General features: G+C 37.9%; 1 protein-coding gene across 1 annotated transcript in view; it reads right to left on the bottom strand.

Annotated features, from left to right (window-relative positions):
- Nucleotides 1-7974: 7974 nt before the first annotated feature.
- The window catches only part of ARL5A (ARF like GTPase 5A), a 33365-nt gene continuing 21925 nt past the window's right edge, over nt 7975-19414 (bottom strand). The window contains exon 6 of the mRNA XM_077861729.1: nt 7975-18869. Within this exon, the coding sequence (XP_077717855.1) occupies nt 18821-18869 (49 nt within the window). The 3' untranslated portion in view covers nt 7975-18820. The remainder of the gene's footprint in view (nt 18870-19414) is intronic.

The raw sequence follows: 19414 nt of genomic DNA on the forward strand, positions 1-19414 counted from the left end.
TTTTTTTTAATTTTTATTTATTTATGATAGTCACAGAGAGAGAGAGACAGAGGCAGAGACACAGGCAGAGGGAGAAGCAGGCTCCATCCACCGGAAGCCCGACGTGGGATTCGATCCCGGGTCTCCAGGATCGCGCCCTGGGCCAAAGGCAGGCGCCAAACCGCTGCGCCACCCAGGGATCCCAGATTCCCGGAGTCTTGATGGGAAGGAGCAAGACCCTGGCTACGGCCGCGGTGGCGGTGACAGCGGTAGGAGGAGGACCAGGAGCGCGGCGCGAACATCTGCCCTTACTCCGTGGCATGCCCCGTCCCAACCACTCATTCCTCACGTCGACTTGGTTAAGCTGTTGCTATTATTATCCTCATTTTACTCAATTTCTGAGAATAAATTAAGTCTTAGAGAAATAACCCAACTCGCCCAAGCGTACGGAGTCTGCACTTTCTATCCTAAAACCTCGTGGACCTGGGCGTCTGGCCGGCCGGCTCAGCAGGTGGAGCGCGCCACATTGATCTGGGGGTTGGGAGTCCGAGTATTGGGTGTTGAGATTACTTCAAAACCAAACCAAACCAAACCAAACCAAACCACGTGGGTTTCTGAGGCTCTTCAGTAAGACTAAGTGCATAGGAACCTGCGTGAAGGTCAGGCCCCAAAGCCTCTTCCAGCTCACAGGGCATCTAGAAAAGACAAGCATCAGTTGGGTGTTATTAAGGGTGGATGCATGAGATGCCCGTCACACCTACTGATACATTACTTAAGGCAGAAATTAAGGTGTGTTTGGGTTGCGCCATTTATTCACTGATGTTTTATTATTTATCACAATTGAATGAATTTGATTCATTTGCTCATTTATTCATTCACCACCTGACATATGCCAGCTGGTGCAAGGCACGGAGGGTGCAAGGACGAGTAGCGCCAGTGCACTCTCCTCCGAGTAGTGCGGAGCCTAGAAGGCGGTGGTCCAGCCTGGCAGGGGGAGACCTTTCTTCCAGGACTATGGTAGGAGGCGGGGGGTCCTCCTGTGCTGTGACGTCTCAGCAGGTACACGACCACCCCAGGTTGTTTTTCAGACCCAAGGCGGGGGCTTCCTTTCGCTTTCTCCTTTTCATTTTAGGATTGGAAACTCCTGTTTTCCCATTTCTAAGAAAATGGCCACTGATACTTGAGGCCATGACACGAGACACAACCACGCTGAAAGCCCCAGGGGTGGAGAGGCCTGAAGCTCTAGCAGGAGAGAGTTGGGAGCAAGAGACCACCCAGGAGGGCAGAGAAGACTCGAGAGACTGCACCCTCTGTGCTAAGTGTCGGGGGTGGCTAAGGGGTCTCAGAGAAAGATTCCGCACCCATAAGGGTTTTGTTTTCAGCAAAATAATGTTGTCCATCTTGTTGAATTAATGGCAATTACAGTTTTTTAAATTGCATTTGTGCATGTGTTTTGGTTTTTAAATGTATAAACATTTATAAAACATACGTGATTTAAATGTGTACTATTACATGGAATTTTAATAAAACCACTATTATTCAAATTATTTTATTTTCCAATTTTTAATTTAAGGCGTAATTTATATACAGTAAAATTTCCCCCTCTTGAGTGTAGATTCCTGTGAACTGACAAATGCATATAGTCATGTGGACATCACAGTTTCCAAAATGTCCAAAAATGTCCCTCATGCCACTTTTTGGTTAACCCTCCTGTGACCATAGCTAATTCCTGATGTGTTTTGTCCCGGGGGAGAATCTCTCAAGCAGACTCCGTGCTGAGCACAGAGCCTGATGCAGGGGCTCGATCTCATGACCTGAGCCAAGACCAAGAGTCCAACGATAACCAACTGAGCCACCCAGGTGCTTCCCTTTTAAGTTTTATAGTTAGGTATTCTATATTCTCAGTTAATTTTTTTATAGGGTACAAGTATGGATCAGGTTTTTTAAAAAACAATTCATGTTCATGTGTCCTTAAGATTTAGAAACACTATAGTATGATATTTTCTTGAGACGCTTGGCTGATAAGGGAGGGAAATGATAAGTAGTAACAAGGGGGCATAAAGTCAAGAAACATTAATATTTTTATCTGTTTGTTCATAATAGGGAGACCATTAGATGTGGCTTTTAGATTACAGAGATGGCGCCATTTAAGAGAAAGAGATTGAGAATCCAGTAAAGATTCCTCTTGTTAATATTGACCGTGACCATCTTAATTATCATACATCTATTCCCAGCATCCAGCACAGCGGCATGTACATAGCAGGTGTTCAAGAAAATGTTTTGAAACAAAGAGAACAAAGAATCAACACAAGAGGACGTAGAACCAAGAGTACAGTTACCTAAGGAGTCTTGACTCAGTGAGTAGAGAGCGGGAACAGATTCTCAAAAATAGGCAGAGGAACATAAATACGTAGATAAGAAGTTCATACCCCATAGCCTTGATTTTTTTTTTTTTTTTTTTTTTTTTTATCATGAGGCAAGGTTGCATCTGCTGAGGAAGGAGAGAGGGAAGTGTGACGACCTGACTTGTCCGCTGAAGTGTTGCGATACCTCACATGGATGAGCAGGACTATGTGCTGAGCTAGGTGCCTTGGGAGACACTGTGTAAGAGGGGATTTCTAGGATTTAGTTATTCATATCTCCATGTCACGTAGGGATATTTCCCCTGTACTCCGAGACATAAAAATCTCACCCCAACCAACAGAATGACATTTTAATACCAAGCCCTTTGCAAAGTTCTTGGGGTTAGCGAGGGGTTGCAGGGAGGCGTCTTGAATAGGAAATCCTTGCAGAAATGCCCCTCCTATCACATCCTATAGGCAACTGTATCAAAGTTTGCTCTAGAACTTTGAACTTTCCCCTTTTCTAAAACTATTCCTTGGGTCTAAGGAAGGCACTTGCGAAAAGTGCATTTTCTTTTAAAGGTTTTTATTTATTAGAGAGAGAGAGAGAGAGAGGGAGGAAGCACACAAGTGGGAAGGAGAGGAAGAAGCAGACTCCCTGTGAGCAAGGAGCCTGATGCAGGACTCGATCCCAGGACCCTGGGATCACCACCTGAGCCAAAGGCCGACATGCAACCAACCGAGCCGCCCAGGCGCCCTGAAAAGTGCATTTTCTGATTATCATGTCTCAGGTTCCCATTTAGAAGCAGGAGTTTTCTAATTTACAATTCTCTTTCATTTCTCTTGAACCCTTTCTAGAATCCGCTGGCCAGTGGGCTCCATGGACTCCAACAAGAGAATCAGGGCACAGCCTTTGGGAGAAATGATGCCATTATCTTTTTTTTTTTTTAAGATTTTTTTATTTACTTATTCATAGAGACAGAGAGAGAGGCAGAGACACAGGCAGAGGGAGAAGCAGGCTCCATGCAGAGAGCCTGACGCGGGACTCGATCCAGGGTCTCCAGGATCCCACCCTGGGCTGCAGGCGGCGCCAAACCGCTGCGCCACGGGGGCTGCCCCTGATGCTATTATCTTACAGGAGGGTAACTTCCCGTGGGGGACCTCCCCCAACACTGAATCTCGGCTTCCCTTTTGCAAAACCATACCCTAAATGTTTCATTTTTTAAAAAAATTAAGATTAGCAACATTCAGCACTCCCCCCTCCTTATGCCTGTTCTTACCCTATTCCTGTTGTATGTGAACTTGTTTTTCTTATTATGAGACAGCTGAGAATATCAATTCAAATAACCTATCAATGTCATTCTAAGATCATAAGTTCTACACTATTAGACTACATTGACTTGCACCATTTAGAAAACACCATTTTGGGGGAGAATATATTTGTTATGACTGAATAAATACGTGTCCTTAGTGTAGTCTCATTGTACAGAGATGTCACTCCCCTACGTAAAATCTTCCAGCAACTCTCCACCGTATTTAGAATAAAATCCAAAATTTCCTCATCATTTACAGGGCCTTGGTGATGTGGCCTCTCCCCACCTCTCAGACCTCAGCTCCTCCCACATATGCTCCAGCCAGAAGCCTCTGTTCTCCCCCAACACACCAACCCCGTTCCCACCTGAGGCCTTTGCACTTGCTAATTCTCTCTGCCCGCCACATGGCGATCTAGACCCTCAAGGGACTTGCCTTTTTCTCCTCATTGAGGTCACATCTCATTCCAAACCCAGTGGATTCTATATCCTAAAAATTTCTTGAATACCTAATTTTGCCTTTGAACCCAAAGAATCTTTGCCACAGCCCTTGGCTCACATTTTCATCGTGGTTCCACGATACGGTCCACCTACACTGTACTCCTATTGTCCTCCTCATAGGCCATTTTCCTTCATACTTCCTCACCTTCTGCAGGTATCTTCTCTGCCTGACATTTTTTCCCTCTTCTTTACCTGGTTAGCGTACACGCTTAAGACCTAGCTCAAATGCCATTTCCTCCCAAAAACCTCTCTTGATCTGTCCCCCACTCCGAGTTAACTGAGTCTAATGTATTCTCTGTGGCGTTATACTAGTCATGCTAACTTGTCCAAATGCCCTACACGACAGAGAGCGAACCAAACCCCACGCTTCCCACCAATTGTACATATGGGGGTAACGCAGAAGTGGATGACCCTCAGGGATTACATTTTCCAGCCTCCCCTGCATCTCGGGGTGGCCACACGGCTAGATCCTGCCAATGGAATGTGAAAAGAAGTGAGACATTCTACTTCCAGGGCTGAGGCCTTTAAGAAGCAGACCTACCTCCTCCTGTCTCTGTCCTTCAGGCTTGATGCAGGTGACAGCAAGGACTTCTGGATGGTGGAGCCACAAGATGGACGGACCTGGCCTTCAAACTGGAACACCTGGCCTTGACAGTTATGGCAGAAATAAACAACTTCCAGGAATCTCCAACTTATTTTGTTGTAAAGAAAGTTGTTAAGAAAAATACAATAACCAAAAACAAAGAATTGGTTTATAGGCAGATCTGTGGAAAGTTAGCCAGCTGAATTCAGAAGCATCCGATCCTTTTGCAGGCTTTCTGGTTCTTGTATATGAAAAGATTCAATAAGCTTATTTAGGCTGTTCCAATGTATTTGTTAAAGATTTATTTATTTTTGTTTTTTTTTTGAGAAAGAGAGCACGAGCGGGCATGGGGCAGAGGGAGAGGAACGAGCAGACTCCCCACTGAGCACAGAACACTGACAAGGAGCAATCTCAGGACCCTGAGATCATGATCTGAGCTGAAAGTCAGATGCGTAACGACTGAGCTACCAAGCCACCCCTAGGTTGTTCCAATATTTGAAGAAGGAGAGAATAAAGGCTTAACTCAGAGCTGTTCCCTATCCATTTACTTTCAAGCAATACCTTAGAGTTGTTTTAATCCCATTATTGTTGAGTGGTCAGGGAATTCAAGACACACATGCATTCGGAACATTATTAATTTAAATGTGTGATTACCAGAAATCATCCACTTGAAATAATGTTGCTCTTGTTCTACTAAATCTGTCACTTAAAAGCATGTGGTATACCAGCAGTTTTGTAACACCGTAACTGACGAACTTGAGTGGTATTTTCAAAGAGCAAACTTGAAAGAATAGTTTCATGAGTTAAATCAGAACCTTCCTAAAATTAGTTGATTGGGAGTTTGAAGGAAGGAATGAAACTTAGTGGTAACAAAGGTAGAAGGGAGAGAGGGAGGAAGAAAAAAAGGAGAGGCCATCCTACTTAAGGAGGTTGCTACTTTGCAGGATCGCAAGAAGATCGATGGTACTCAAATTTGGGGAGATTTGGGAAGAAGGAAGCAGGAACTGGATCATAACTAAAGATGAATTCTTTCTGATGTACACATGACATTTCAGACATCATCTCAACAATCACTTAGGGAACATGAGTCAGTAGGTGACATAAGTCTAAGTAAAGAACAAAAGGTCAAGGATGGAGAGGGAGGTTTGGCAAAACCCCGCATGCCTTCAAGTAGCAGAGTAGTGGCATGTCCTGAGAAGTGCCCACAACGGAAGGATGAAAAAGGCAGTAGGCAAAATACGAAAAAGCATCCCAGTAGAACCAAGCTTGTCAGCTTGGCAGCTAATAAAAGGAGAGAGGCTCTGGAATAGGTTTGCTTCTTTTAAGTCTTTGGGTCATTCCAAGAGTACATGGGTTGGAAATTTTAGGACTAGAAGCAGAAATACTTCTATTTGTTATGTCTCTAAAACTGTACAAGCCATTTGTTCATAAATCCTTCCCCTCAGATTAAACCACCACTTCATACTCTGCATCCATGAAGCCTAGCACAGCTTCCAAGACGTGGTAGGTACAGGTATCTGTTTAGTTTTATTTTGCTGTTGTATATAGGAAGCCAAAGGACACATTTTTGGGCTCTAGAAAAGGGGGTGAGGAGATAAATACAGCATCAGAAAATCATTTGTAGCTCAAATATTGTCCTAAGAATATTAGATATGAATTCGACGAGGTCCAGTGAGTGCTACTGACTTCGCTTGTGTTTCCTCGGAGCCAAGGAAGGTGGGGATTCTGACTGTTTCCAAGCCAATGGGACTCGTGCGCTTATATGCTTGTCAGCCTGACACTGTGAGGGAACAGAAAACTAATAAACAATTCTGAAACATGTTTCTTAAATGTCTTAAATGAAATTAGCAATGTCAGTTTAAACTCCAGACACCTATATAATCCCCCCCACCCCCAAATGTCTCACTCTAAAGAACTTTTCCATAAAGCAAAATTCTGAACACTGGCTTCTTTTCCTGTATTCCTAAGATGGGCTTTGGCAAGCTGCTATGCTTACACTTTAAAGAGACAAAAATAAAATTACAAGGTTTCCTTTGATTTTAATGAGTAGAGTTCCAGCTCACTTCCTTTAAAATATTGCCCCTGAATTGCAAATTACTTCATGATCTTTTTTTAAGTGAGCTCCTTTCCTAGACTGACAGAGCCAGCTGCAGCATTGTACTGTCTATGGAAATGATATCATCAGCACTCTGTCCTTGAATAAGACCACAATCATTACATTTGGCTCCTTTTCACATAGCAGGAACCCAAGAGATGTTTGTTTATAGCAACGGTATTCAGAAAGTTATCCCTTCTGCACTCATCAGTTGGCAGCTTAAAATCAAAAGTTTAGCATGAATTACCTGAATCCCCTTTTAAAGCAAACGTAGTTTTAATTTTAATAAATTTACAATTAATGTTTAAAGTGCTAGCTTGTTTTCTAATTTTCACTGTTTTAATAGTTTTGATATTAAGGGCAGAGTGTAATTTATTATTGCTTATATTCATTATTCATTAACTATATATTTATTTTTTAAAAAAATCTTTTATTTATTTATTCATGAGAGACACACACACACACACACAGAGAGAGAGAGAGAGAGAGAGAGAGAGAGGGAGAGACACAGGCAGAGGGAGAAGCAGGTTCCCTGCATGGAGCCCGACGCGGGACTCGATCCCGGGTCCCCAGGATCAGGCCCTGGGCTGAAGGCGGCGCTAAACCACTGGGCCACCCGGGCTGCCCTATTTATATTTCTTATACTTCCGTGTTTCAACTTATTATCAATAATATAATTAATACTATTTGTTACAATTTGATAACTAATTAGAACAATTCAACCTAATAATTAAATTTTAAAAATTAATTTTACAGCTGAATCATTTTTATACATGGTATAAAACAGACTGTGTTCCCATCATCCCATTCCTTAGAGAAAGCCACCGTTAACCGTTTGGTGTCATTCCCTTCTGATCTTTGTTCATGTATCAATTTTGCTTTTTCATGGATGGGCTCTTACATTCATTTTAAGGGGTAGCAAATGATTTTGTCCAATTAAATGACTTAATTTATTTAATCAAATAACAGAAAAAAAAATACCTGAGAGCCATATTCACCACGAAAAACATGTTGCATAAATTCAACTCACATCTTTTATTAAAGATTCTCATCTGACAGATATTAGTGAAGCAGTCCATTAAACTATAATTTTAAGTACAAAAATAAGCAGGTGATTTTATAATCTGAAAAAGATTTTACATTTTCTTAAAAAAATGACTACCATTCTCCTTAAGAAACATCATTTAGGTTTTATTAACATGAAGCCAAAATGTTAGCACCATTTATATGCACAGTAAGACCATTAATTTCAAATTTATCATTTTTATCTTTAGTAAATCAATCTTTTCCACTTTCTGTCAATTATTTTCCGACTTTCGAAAATTGATTAATGTAAGACATTTGAAACTAAGTGTAAAATTTAATCAAATTTAATTAAATTTGATTTTAATTAAACCACTCTTGTTTTTTGCCCAGTAAATATTATGGCGTCTAACAGAAACTGCACATAAATAAAACATTAACTTTACCTGTTTTGTACACAAGGGTTCCATTGCTAAAAGGATTTTGAAAAATGGTGAAGTTGAGGTCTTAAAGCACTGGCAATATGCATAAAACCACGCATACGGTTACAGCAGGCCTAGCTTACAACCCAGGCTGTGGTCCAGTCCAGGGTCTGGTTTACAATACCACTCTGCTCACACGAAGCCTTCCTGAGTCCCCCCCACTGGAAATAATACCATTTTCTTCTAATTCTCACTGCATTTTGTTTGTATCTTTTTAAAACAATCATCTGAGTATAGATGATCGATGCTCATCTAAGCATTGTTCAAAAGCAGTGAAATATCAAGTAATAAACTAAAAGAGTAGTTAATCTTTTTTACCCACAATGATTGATGAGAATTCTATCAAAATCATTCAACCTTGCACTGGAGTCTGCAACTGGCATAGCATTAGTTAATTAATTCTTATTAATCATCTTGATCTCTCTTCATAATGCTCCCAAATGCAGTGTTAGATGAAGAAAAAAAGGAAGAAAAGAAACAAAACCTAAGAGAAGCTTATTTACTCATAAATTAAAAACTATTTTTGTATTCCTTCCCATCCCAATTAAAATGATTCTAAAAACAAACAAAAATGATCCAACACTGTTTTCTAATTATCAATGTAATAGGCTTGATATAGCATAGTATCTAGGATACACAAAAGCAACAAGAATCAGAAAAATATCAACCATAATGCTATTGCCTTACAATAACCTGTAATGTTATATTTTCTTCCATACTTTCTAAACATAGTTGAGATCATATTAGGTGGAACAGTTTGAATCCTTCTTTTCCTCCACTTAACACGTCGCAATCACTATTTCCCCATGTTATTAAACTCTCCTTATAAAAAAATTTTAATGGCACATGTTTCAGCATGCAATTTAACAAATTCCTTAGTATATTGGTCCTTAACAGATGGATACTGAATGTATTTCTTAAATGAATTAACACAGGACTTCCAACACTTATTTTTACAACTGAACTGTATTCAATGTAGGGCTTAGAAAGCATCTGGGGGGGGGGGGGAAGCAAAACCTTATAATAAACACTTAAAGAAAATGTAGGATATATTCCAACAGGTCAAAACGCCAATCAGTCCTCTTTATTGATCCTATCACATTAACCATAAACTGTTTATTTAGGGGAAAAAAGGAACAGGACTATCAGCCACTCAGAGTACAGATAAAAGTATCCTACCAACCATTAGCTATGTTATTTTCATCTTCTCCACACAAAAATTTTGAACAAGAGAGGCACAAACCATAAAGAAAGCCTAACACATTCAACTAAAATTTTAAATTCTTATGAGACCAACTTAAGAATCCATAAAAAAGGTGAAAGGTTTAATGACACATGGGCAAAGGATTAATATTCTTTAAAAGAACTTTCACAAAAGCCAGTAGCAAAACGTATGAAGGATGCTGGAAATTTTATATAAAATAAAATGACCAAAAATCTATGAAGACGTTCAAAGTCAGTAGTAAACAACAACAAAAGAAAATGTAACTATACAGGTGAGGTATCACTTTTCACCCAGGGGTCAGCTGAGACTTAAAAAATTCAAATGGGTGTTACTTGAAATAAGCAATGATGTGTTCCTGAAACTTAAAAACTTGCTCATCAAAAGCCATTTTCTTACAGATAATGACGAAATGGGAATTCAGTCACACCTGGGAAAGAGTACAATCTATATTATTAAACTGAATATAAACTTCTGTAAGACAATGAACCTTTGACAGAAAAGTCAAAGGACTAGCACTGAAGGCTGACATGCTTGCAGGAAAGCATCACCAAGGAGGAAGACAGGTCATCCGATGCTAGATGATGACAAGTGTTGGGGTATCCTTCCCCAATATTAAAAAAGGTCAGCTGGAAATACATGTTTATAGGTTTTTCCCTCTATACTTCCAAAAAGTACTGATTAGCACATGTTGGATCCATTGCAAGCAGGTTAACAAGTAAGCTCTGCACAACAGGTTAAAGGCTAAAGATCCCAGAGGCCTGCATTTTGCTGACTGGGGAAGACTGGTGAACATACACGTATGCACAGCAGAAATGCCCGGGTAGAGTGGCGGTGGCCTGCGAACAGTGAGGAGCAGGTGACTGTAGCATAAACTATTTTAATGTAAAGATGGCCCATGTGTTGGAGTGAAGAACTGACCAGGACGTGGGCGGGCTTTGGGGAAGACAATTGGGCAACATGCCACTAACGTCTTTTACTTTGATACAGAAATTCAACTTGTAGGCTAAATGAAAACTAAATTTAAGTATTAACTGCAGTATTGTTTTTAATGGCAGGAAGCAACAAGCTAATGTACATTAACAGAAGACTGGTTAAATAAATTGGGACAACCCAAGCAGCAAATACATCATTAAAATAGTTTTTTTATATGTGAAAAATGCTTATAGGGCATTTTAGAATTCTATATTGAAAACATACACTCAAATGTATACATATGCATCCCAAAGTGCCAATACTGGTTTTCTTAGAATGGTGGGACAATGGATGATTTTAATTGTCTTTTTGCTTACGATCTCTTTTCCGGTTTTCAGTCAAAGAAATATGTATTTCTTATGTGATTTTTTCACATTAATAAACACTTTTATATGCTAAAAAGATAATTATAAAAATTAAAGGGGCAAACTAGGAAGTCTGTAAAATCATGATTAAGGGTTAATATATTTACTACTTAAAGGATTTAACTGATTTATATGAAAAACACTAAGATTCTAATAATATATGTACAAACAAAAGAATTTTAAATATATTAAAAAATAGTATCAATAAACAATTAGGTGCAAAATAAGACAACATGCTTATCCTTTTATTTAAGTGGAAAGGGTTTTAAAAAACACCCGCAATATTAATTATGAATAGGCACTCTCAAATCCCATGGTATCATTTAATCCAGTAGCTGCACTTCTGAAATTCTAGCCAAAAGAAATATAGCTAACTATGAAAAAAATATTTCTAACAATGAAAAAGCTTTCAACAGAGTATGTCCATCACAATGTTCCTTGTACAAAGAAATAATGAACCCCAAACCTAGAAGCATCCAAACATTGGGACTGCTTCAAAAACATTTCATCTATGCTGAGATAGAACGATTTGCTAAACTACAAGGCATGTGGTGATGTGAATAAATGGTCACTTAGGCAGGTCAAAGTCACAGAATCGCAAAGGGTTGGTAGGAGTCATAAGGAACACATTCAAAAGGAATGTCAGAGGCTGTTTTATGTCGTGAAAATCTCATTCTTTAGTAGCAAAAGGGGGATATTCCAGATGTGAAAATGAAAAAAGGGCATAAAGATCGAAGATGATGATATAGACTTTCTTCCAAAAGAGCTGTTGTACCATTTGCCATTTCAGTGTCTGCAGACGCTTACAATATACTCTGGTGTGTTCCTGACATTCCTACACGCAGATCCACACAGATTTCAAGTAAATAAAATCTGTATACACTTACTGCACTGCATGATGCTTTGGGGCCATTTTTAAGGAAATAAATCTGATTTCTAGCACAAGAACCAATGAGTAAGACATATGGTCACCTTGAATCCTTTTTGAAAGAAGGCGAATTAAGTAAGAATGGAATCCGTCGGCGTGCTAGAATTACAGAGGTAAGGGAAACCTACATGGGGGAGAAGCTCGCAAACATCATTAGTTCTCATTCATTCATTTACCGACACATATAAGCCAGACACCTGTCACATACTCAGCACTGACAGATGTAAACTGGTCAACACAACATTCCTAGTCCTCGGCTGCCCCGGAGCTTACGTTCCAACGGAGGGGACACAGACCGTATCCAAATAAGCATACGCACGGGGGTGATTCCTCTTCTCCTACTTCTTTTCCCTCACTTTTCTTGTTTACTATCAATCATTCTCATGAAAGTTCACTCTAATAATATTCATTTTAAATGACAGGACTTTTCTCACAGTTTAAGACAAATTAGTTAGATAAAGTGGTCACTAATTATCTGGTTCATGTCCAATTCAAATATCCAGAAGAAAGAACCAGAAAGCTCTCTATTACCTAAGTTCCATAAAAAGATTCCTAGAGAATATCAGGACAATTGTTTTGTCATTTGCATAATGCAGCTATTATATCTTTCCAACTGTCCTGGCTGATCTCAGCGCTGGCCGGTAAATAAGGCTACCATCACTAAGTCTGAACACATTCAGAGAATAAATCAGAATAAAAACACTGACAACACAGACGTGTGAATAATAATTATAATTAACCCCTTCTAAAAGAAAAGGTATATGTAATAGTACATAGTAGAGTAACAATTTAACCCATCTTTTTTTTTTTTCCTTTTTTACTCAAAGCATAAAGCAGAGACAACACTTTATCCCAGGTTAACATGCAACTTAAAAAAAAAAAGTTATTATACATATTAAACATGGAAATTCACCGGTAAAACCTTATTTTTCATTTCCCCCCAAACATATCTTGACATGATTCCTTTATTTCATAATAAATAAGGCCCTACCGCTGGTCACCTGACCCATCCCTTACATTTCTGGAGCCTGACAGCTTAGTGAGTTCTGGAGACAAGAACACTGCTGTACGTAACACATCTGCAAAACAGCAGCTGATGAGACTGCTTTACCGATGGAGAGGTCCCTACTGCAATCTGCCACTCCCTCCCAGCCTCCCGCAAAACAGAAATATGCTCCAGCCATCCACAAAGTTGTCTTGCCAAGAAAGCCCCAAAATATTATTCCCCTAGGTATCTAACACATCAGCGGTGATGAACAATAAAAGCACCCAAGTGCTCTAAGATCCTTACTTTTTTGGAATATTCCTTGAGTGTCAAGTTTTCTTAGGATACAGGGAAACACAAGTTCAAAAAAAAGAGAGAAGACAAATCTTCTGCGTTTTTGTGCATTACAAAGCTTGACTCAAAACCTTTTATCACATTAGAAATTCCAATACAACAAACCTAAAACCTTTCAAAAGGTGTTCTATTTTCTTTGTTGTATTAAATGTGGCTTCGACTATGTCAATATGCATAGAGCTCAATTTGGGAGGGGTAGTTATACAAATAGAGGACTTGAAACGCATTTTCATCTAGGCTTCTCTAAGGACATACGATAAAGAAGGAAGACTATCTACAAGAATTTACCATATTTAAAATCAATACTGTTAGTAAAATTGTTTTTAAGCACAAATTAAAATTAGTATACATTTTTCTCATCTCTAGCAACCAAAAGAGCCCTCCTTAGTCATAATTGTAGCTTCTTCCTCAATGTGTTATTTTGAACATTAACCGAGAAAATATCTTTAAAAGTGCTCTGCAGGTATCACCTCCTCTCAAAAAAACCGTAGAGGGACATAATATTAAAAAAGGCTACTCCAATCTAAATGACTAGTTCAAGCAAAAATAATTAGAGGAATTCCGTATATCACCAATGTCAGAAGTTTTGGAGAAGAGAATAGCATACAATTATTTAAAATCATGTACAGATTTCACGTTCCATGCAAGATGATTTAAAATATAAAGACAATGTAATTGTAAGAATCAAGTCTCGGCCCCAGAATTTATAGTCACATTCTATGGCCTGAAAAAAAAAAAAAAAAAAGAAAAGAAAAGAAAAGAAAAGAGGGAACTATGAGAAACATAATAGGAGTCTATCAAATATTTTAGTTTTTAAGTAGACTCTTAACAAAGAGGAAAGATTTGGGCATGCACACAAAATGGATCCAGAGCTAAACAATATGATCAGAATTACTAACCACTAAGTATGAGGAGACTTAAGAGGCTACTCTTATATAAGCAATAAGCTTTCACTAAGGTTTTAAAATGCACAATATAATTTTCTGTGTATGAAGGCTATTTAAAAAAAAAAAACAGAAATAGATTTCAGTTTTCTAGCCTCTACCTTAACAAAAGGGCAATGGTTTTGCTCATGTTTACTATGGTTTGTAATCTAGGGTTTTTTTTTTGTTTTTTTTTTTTTACTCAAATAAAGCACAAACTGTGACTTAGAAACCCTCAGGGCTGTGTCATCAGTACACCAAGCACATATAATGCCATAGAAAAAAATATATATAATTTATTAGATGGACTTAAAATCCCACACACATCAATTTTAGGCACTTCTTGAGTACAGACTATGAGAACCTTCTTTCAGAGAACAGCATATCTAGCAGGAAAGACCATACACTTTAGTTTTTAGAATAATACGTAACTAGACAACTGATTTGAAAAATTGCATAATTAGCCCGACTCTATCCTGTGGCAATTTCTTCATAATTCCACACAGCATTTTAGCATTTAATAGAAAGTCATTTTTTTAACATCCAAAGCTTTAAAATTTTTTTCCCTTTATTTCACCAATATGAGTTTAAGACTATCATAGATTCTTTGAGGGAGCATGAGATAGAAGTTCCATTTTGTATACGTGGAACTTTAAATGAGTACTTTCTATACTGTGTCTGTATCTATACAGAATCAACACATGATGGTTGATGATTCTGATGTTTTTTAAAGCCCATTTCAACAGGTTTATTTTGTAAAGACAGGCTTCTCGTTACTAATTCCTTTAGGCATCTAATGTTTATCTGTGTTCTTTAAGTAAAACATGAGAACAAAACAGAATGTGGGCTATGGTTTTAAGGATGTCTTCAGGTTAAACACTACATACAAATTCGGTTTGGTATCTTTTTTCCGACTCAAATCGTTTGCACAGGTATCCTCCAAAATGCGATCTATGTTTGGTAATGGGAAGATAACATACACGTAACTTCATCCTGTCCGTGCCTAACTAGCAGCTTAAGGAACTGGCAAAGTCTAGACAGTTGTCACCTCCTTTCTGAATCTACTATTCAGCATATGAAGCTAAAATTAAGAAGCATTAAAATGTTAAATACAATATAAACGATTTTATTACTGACATTTATATACCGTATGGACAGCAAGCCAGTCTTCTGATATACTCAACAATCCTGGCAATACTCTCTAATGAGCAAAGTGCAAACTGGTAAATCAAGCCAGTGGTGGGGAGATAGCAAAGAACTAGAGAACCTACCGAGAAACTGGTGGTGTAGGGAATGATGGCTGTAAGGCAAAGTTTGGAATACCTCCAGGACCGGGTAACATACCTTCACTGATGGTGAATGAAGATACAGGGGAGCAAGGGATGGCTGAGCTATGGGAAGCTCTGATCTGAAGTAAGAAGTTCCAGCGTATATCTCGACAGCTGGGAGGGGTCAGGGATAAGCCATGCCAAGAAACCCCGTCTCTACCCAGCTTCGAAAGAGGGACTGATGCCAACATACAACTGGGCCATCGAGAGAAGATGATCCCCAAATCCACAGAAAATCTGGGATGTGCTGCTATCCTCTAGGTACAAAGCAGAACACACTACAGATATATTCCCAGAAACACCTGCAGAGAAAACTAGAAAGTTGTCTAGACCAGTTTTTCTATTTACGCAAATATAAACAGATTTTGAGGTTGTCTGTACTGTATGTGGTTGCTGTAGTCACGGCAAGAAATGTAAAATGCCTACAAGAGAGAGGACAGTAAAATCCCATTTCTAGGCATCTTAATTCTATACACTCAGACAAAAAAGAAAGGAACATCTCCGGGACTTCCTGCCTTTCCTCAAGCTCCCTGTACTTTTCTGTAACTACCTACTAGGCACTTCTTAAAGGCCAGAAAACAGAAACTCTTCTATTTCACACCACACTTCTAAAATCACTTTAACTATCTGCATTAAAAATGCCAGCCAGCAGTGCTAAAGCGCTTCTCTATTCTTAAGGCAAAATGTCATATTCTATACCCACCTCCCCCGGCTCCCCCAACCACCTGCCCTCACTGAATTCTTTGCCCGTCCTAAGAGCCAAATAAGAGAGAACTGAAAATCCTCAAACTAGACTCCTCGATATAATGTGTAAGATATACTTTATAAATGCTATTATCACAAAATTAAACATATTTAAATGCTTGTAGCATGTGGTTACTTTCACCAAGATTACATGCCTTTCAAAATATCAAACAACATTTAAATCCAGCCACATGTACAGAGGTGTGGATCTCTGTTCTTTTCAGAGGCGAGCACAACGGCTCTAAATAAGATGACTGTTTACACCCGAAAGTAGCATATTAAAAACCAAAAGCAATGCCTTTTGCTTAATCCTACTCAAACTACATATAAATTGCCAATAGGACTACTCCTGAGGCTCTCCGTCGGATCTGGAAATAATACTGTTTAAATTGTCTTGATGTATATTCTTAGGTGAATTAAAAGTCTTTTCTCATGCAATTTTGGTTCTACCTACAGTGTACAGGTACAACCTTATTTCTAAAGCTTCGCTTAGAGAAGACAGAATGTAACAAAGAATCGTGTTCTGTAAATGTGGTTTAAGGTTTCTTGCATCCTCACGATGCCATGTCAACGACCTGCTACAGGACACCAACCGTAACGATGTAGTGCACGCCTTACACATCCAACCACGAGTGAATTCTAGCCAAGGCCCTGACGGCAAGGGCGTGTGCTGGTGTAGCGCTGAACTCCTACGGCAGCAAGCCGCGGGACTAAACCACGATTCTTCAAATCGAAAGATAAAAAGGGTAAAAGATGCGAATTTGCTGGACTACTTTACAGAATATTTATCTCTGGTGAAAATGCGACATCTGCAAAAGAGATTTGGATTTTTAAGGGAGTTTTTAATATAAAACGAGTCATTCCTAATAATAATAGTGATTTGGAAAAGTATGAGAGCATATGAACAAATAAAGCTTAGTAATTTGGAGTTTACTTTTGTAAAAGCAAGTTGACAAATATTAAAATGTTATACTTGCATTATGAACATTATACTAGAAATATGAAACACAAAACGTCCACTGTTAAACACTGATCTCCCATTCCCGACTCGGATTTAGTTATTGAGTATATGCTACAGAAAGAAACTTTCGGAGTTTTGTCAATGCTTGTCAGTACTATTATTCCTCATCAAAATCTGCATGAAATCTAAAAGGCTGGTATTAAAAGTAGTTATTTCTTTTCTTCAATATCCTAAAACATGCCAGTTTGGATCAGCCTTCAGATTTTTAGGGCATGAAACACATACAAAGAGAGTACCCAAAAAGATGTCTGAACACATTAGGGTAAGTTTGTTTATAAGTTACAACAGAAATACCTTCAACCTTCATAGCTTCCCATTTTCAGTGAAGGAAAAAAAATCCTACTAAGCAAACAAGATATTTGGGGCCAAGTTACTTCTTTGTAAAAATAATATATCATGTCGACCAACTTTTAAACTGAATTCTTAAAAGCATTAAAAATAATTTGTATTTAATAATTGTCAATGCGTTCACGTGGTATTAAGAAGATAAAAGAAAACGCACAGAAATGAAAAATCTCAAACTATCCCAATTCCTACAATGAGAAATTTTCAAATTACGAAATAACCTTCGTTGCTTAGAAAATAAGCTTTACTTTTCATCTCAAATTCACTTTAAATGCTGGATATATAATTCAATACCTAAGAAGACTCTAGGTAAATTTCTTGATAATATTTATAGGGAGATACTAATCTGGGCAGACATATTTGACACAACATCTTCCCACTAATGTTGCGGGGGAAAAAAAAAAATCACTCGATAATTTTAATCACAATTAATGATGGACTAATTAATGGATTAACAATTTTCCCAGTAATTCAGATGGCATAGATCCAATAAAGGGAACAATCTGATAATTGCTCAACATGAAATCCTGTCCTTTCATAATACTAAGCCAAAAATTTGCAGTACTCCACTCAGTTGGATTACATGTTTTCATTTATGTAATTTGATCAACAAAAAATAGGTACACAATGTTGAGCTTTCTTCTCTTTCTTTCTTCCTTTTTTTTTAAAGAGCAGCTCAATGATTTTGGGGATCGGTTAGTACAATACAGAGAACATAGGGGGAAAGCACAAAACGGCACTTAACACCAATGCCAGTATTCATCTCATTATGGTTATAACTAAGGATATTATTACTTTTGTGTTATTTGCTTTTCTTTAGAACATAATCAAAGCCGTAACTTGAACTTGAGGTATATACACAATACATACAACCTTATGCAAAATACTTTTCATAATTAACGTTACATTTTAAAATATTGGAAACTGAGTGTGATTTGTATTTTGACTTAATGCAACAAGAAGAGAACAACATTCAACTAGGGAGGGTTATACTGATAATAAAGCTCTTAGAATGAAAAATGTCTTCCTCTCCCTTTGTACTTACCACAGGCTACACAATGTCCTGAGAGGATTCATTATGAGAAAAATGGCAATCACAGCTTTAAAGACCTTGCTTTGGAAGGAACTAATGAGAAAGCAGATTGGAAAGTGAGACTTCATCTTTGTTTTCAAATAAGTGGTCTTAATTTTTCTTCTTATAGAAAAAGTTTAAGTCAGTTTATTATAAATATATCTAAACCATTAATTTTTGCAGCTTTCAGGTAAAGTCCAGCACTTCGTTTATACAAAGTCCATGAGCAGAGGTCAGTAGAGATCATCTAATCTTAAGTCGTGACATCATCCATTCAAGTCCTTGGCATAATCTATAAAGAATATAAAGTCGCTTGATTAAATTATCAACTAAAAAGCTATGAACAACAAAGTAAAAGATACCATTTTTCATTTAAACAACAAAGATTTAAAAATCAATAATATTTAATGTTGGTGTTATGCTGGTAAAGCAATACTCTCATACATAGTAGTACATTCATGCTTTTCTGGTTCTGTTATGTCTCCAGTTTCTAGACCACTGCCTGACACACAGAAGGAGCTCAATAATTATATAATGAATATCAACAGCATATTTAGCAATATGTATCAGAAATATTTAAAATACCAATACCTTTTTTCTACTTCAAGAAATATATTCTAAAAAAAAAAAAATAAGAGACAAGGTCTGGTTGATGTATTAGACTATTCATCACAGCATTTTTAATAGGTAAAAGTAAAATTTAAATCCCTTGAAACAGAAAAAAATTTAAATTATAGAACATTCACAACATCAAATATTAAAAACTTCCTTTCAAAGATTTTATAGTATGATAAAATGCTCATGATATAAATGAAATAAAAATGGCAGGGAAATTAA

This window comes from Canis aureus, chromosome 20 (assembly GCF_053574225.1).
Source record: "Canis aureus isolate CA01 chromosome 20, VMU_Caureus_v.1.0, whole genome shotgun sequence".
Taxonomy (NCBI): domain Eukaryota; kingdom Metazoa; phylum Chordata; class Mammalia; order Carnivora; family Canidae; genus Canis; species Canis aureus.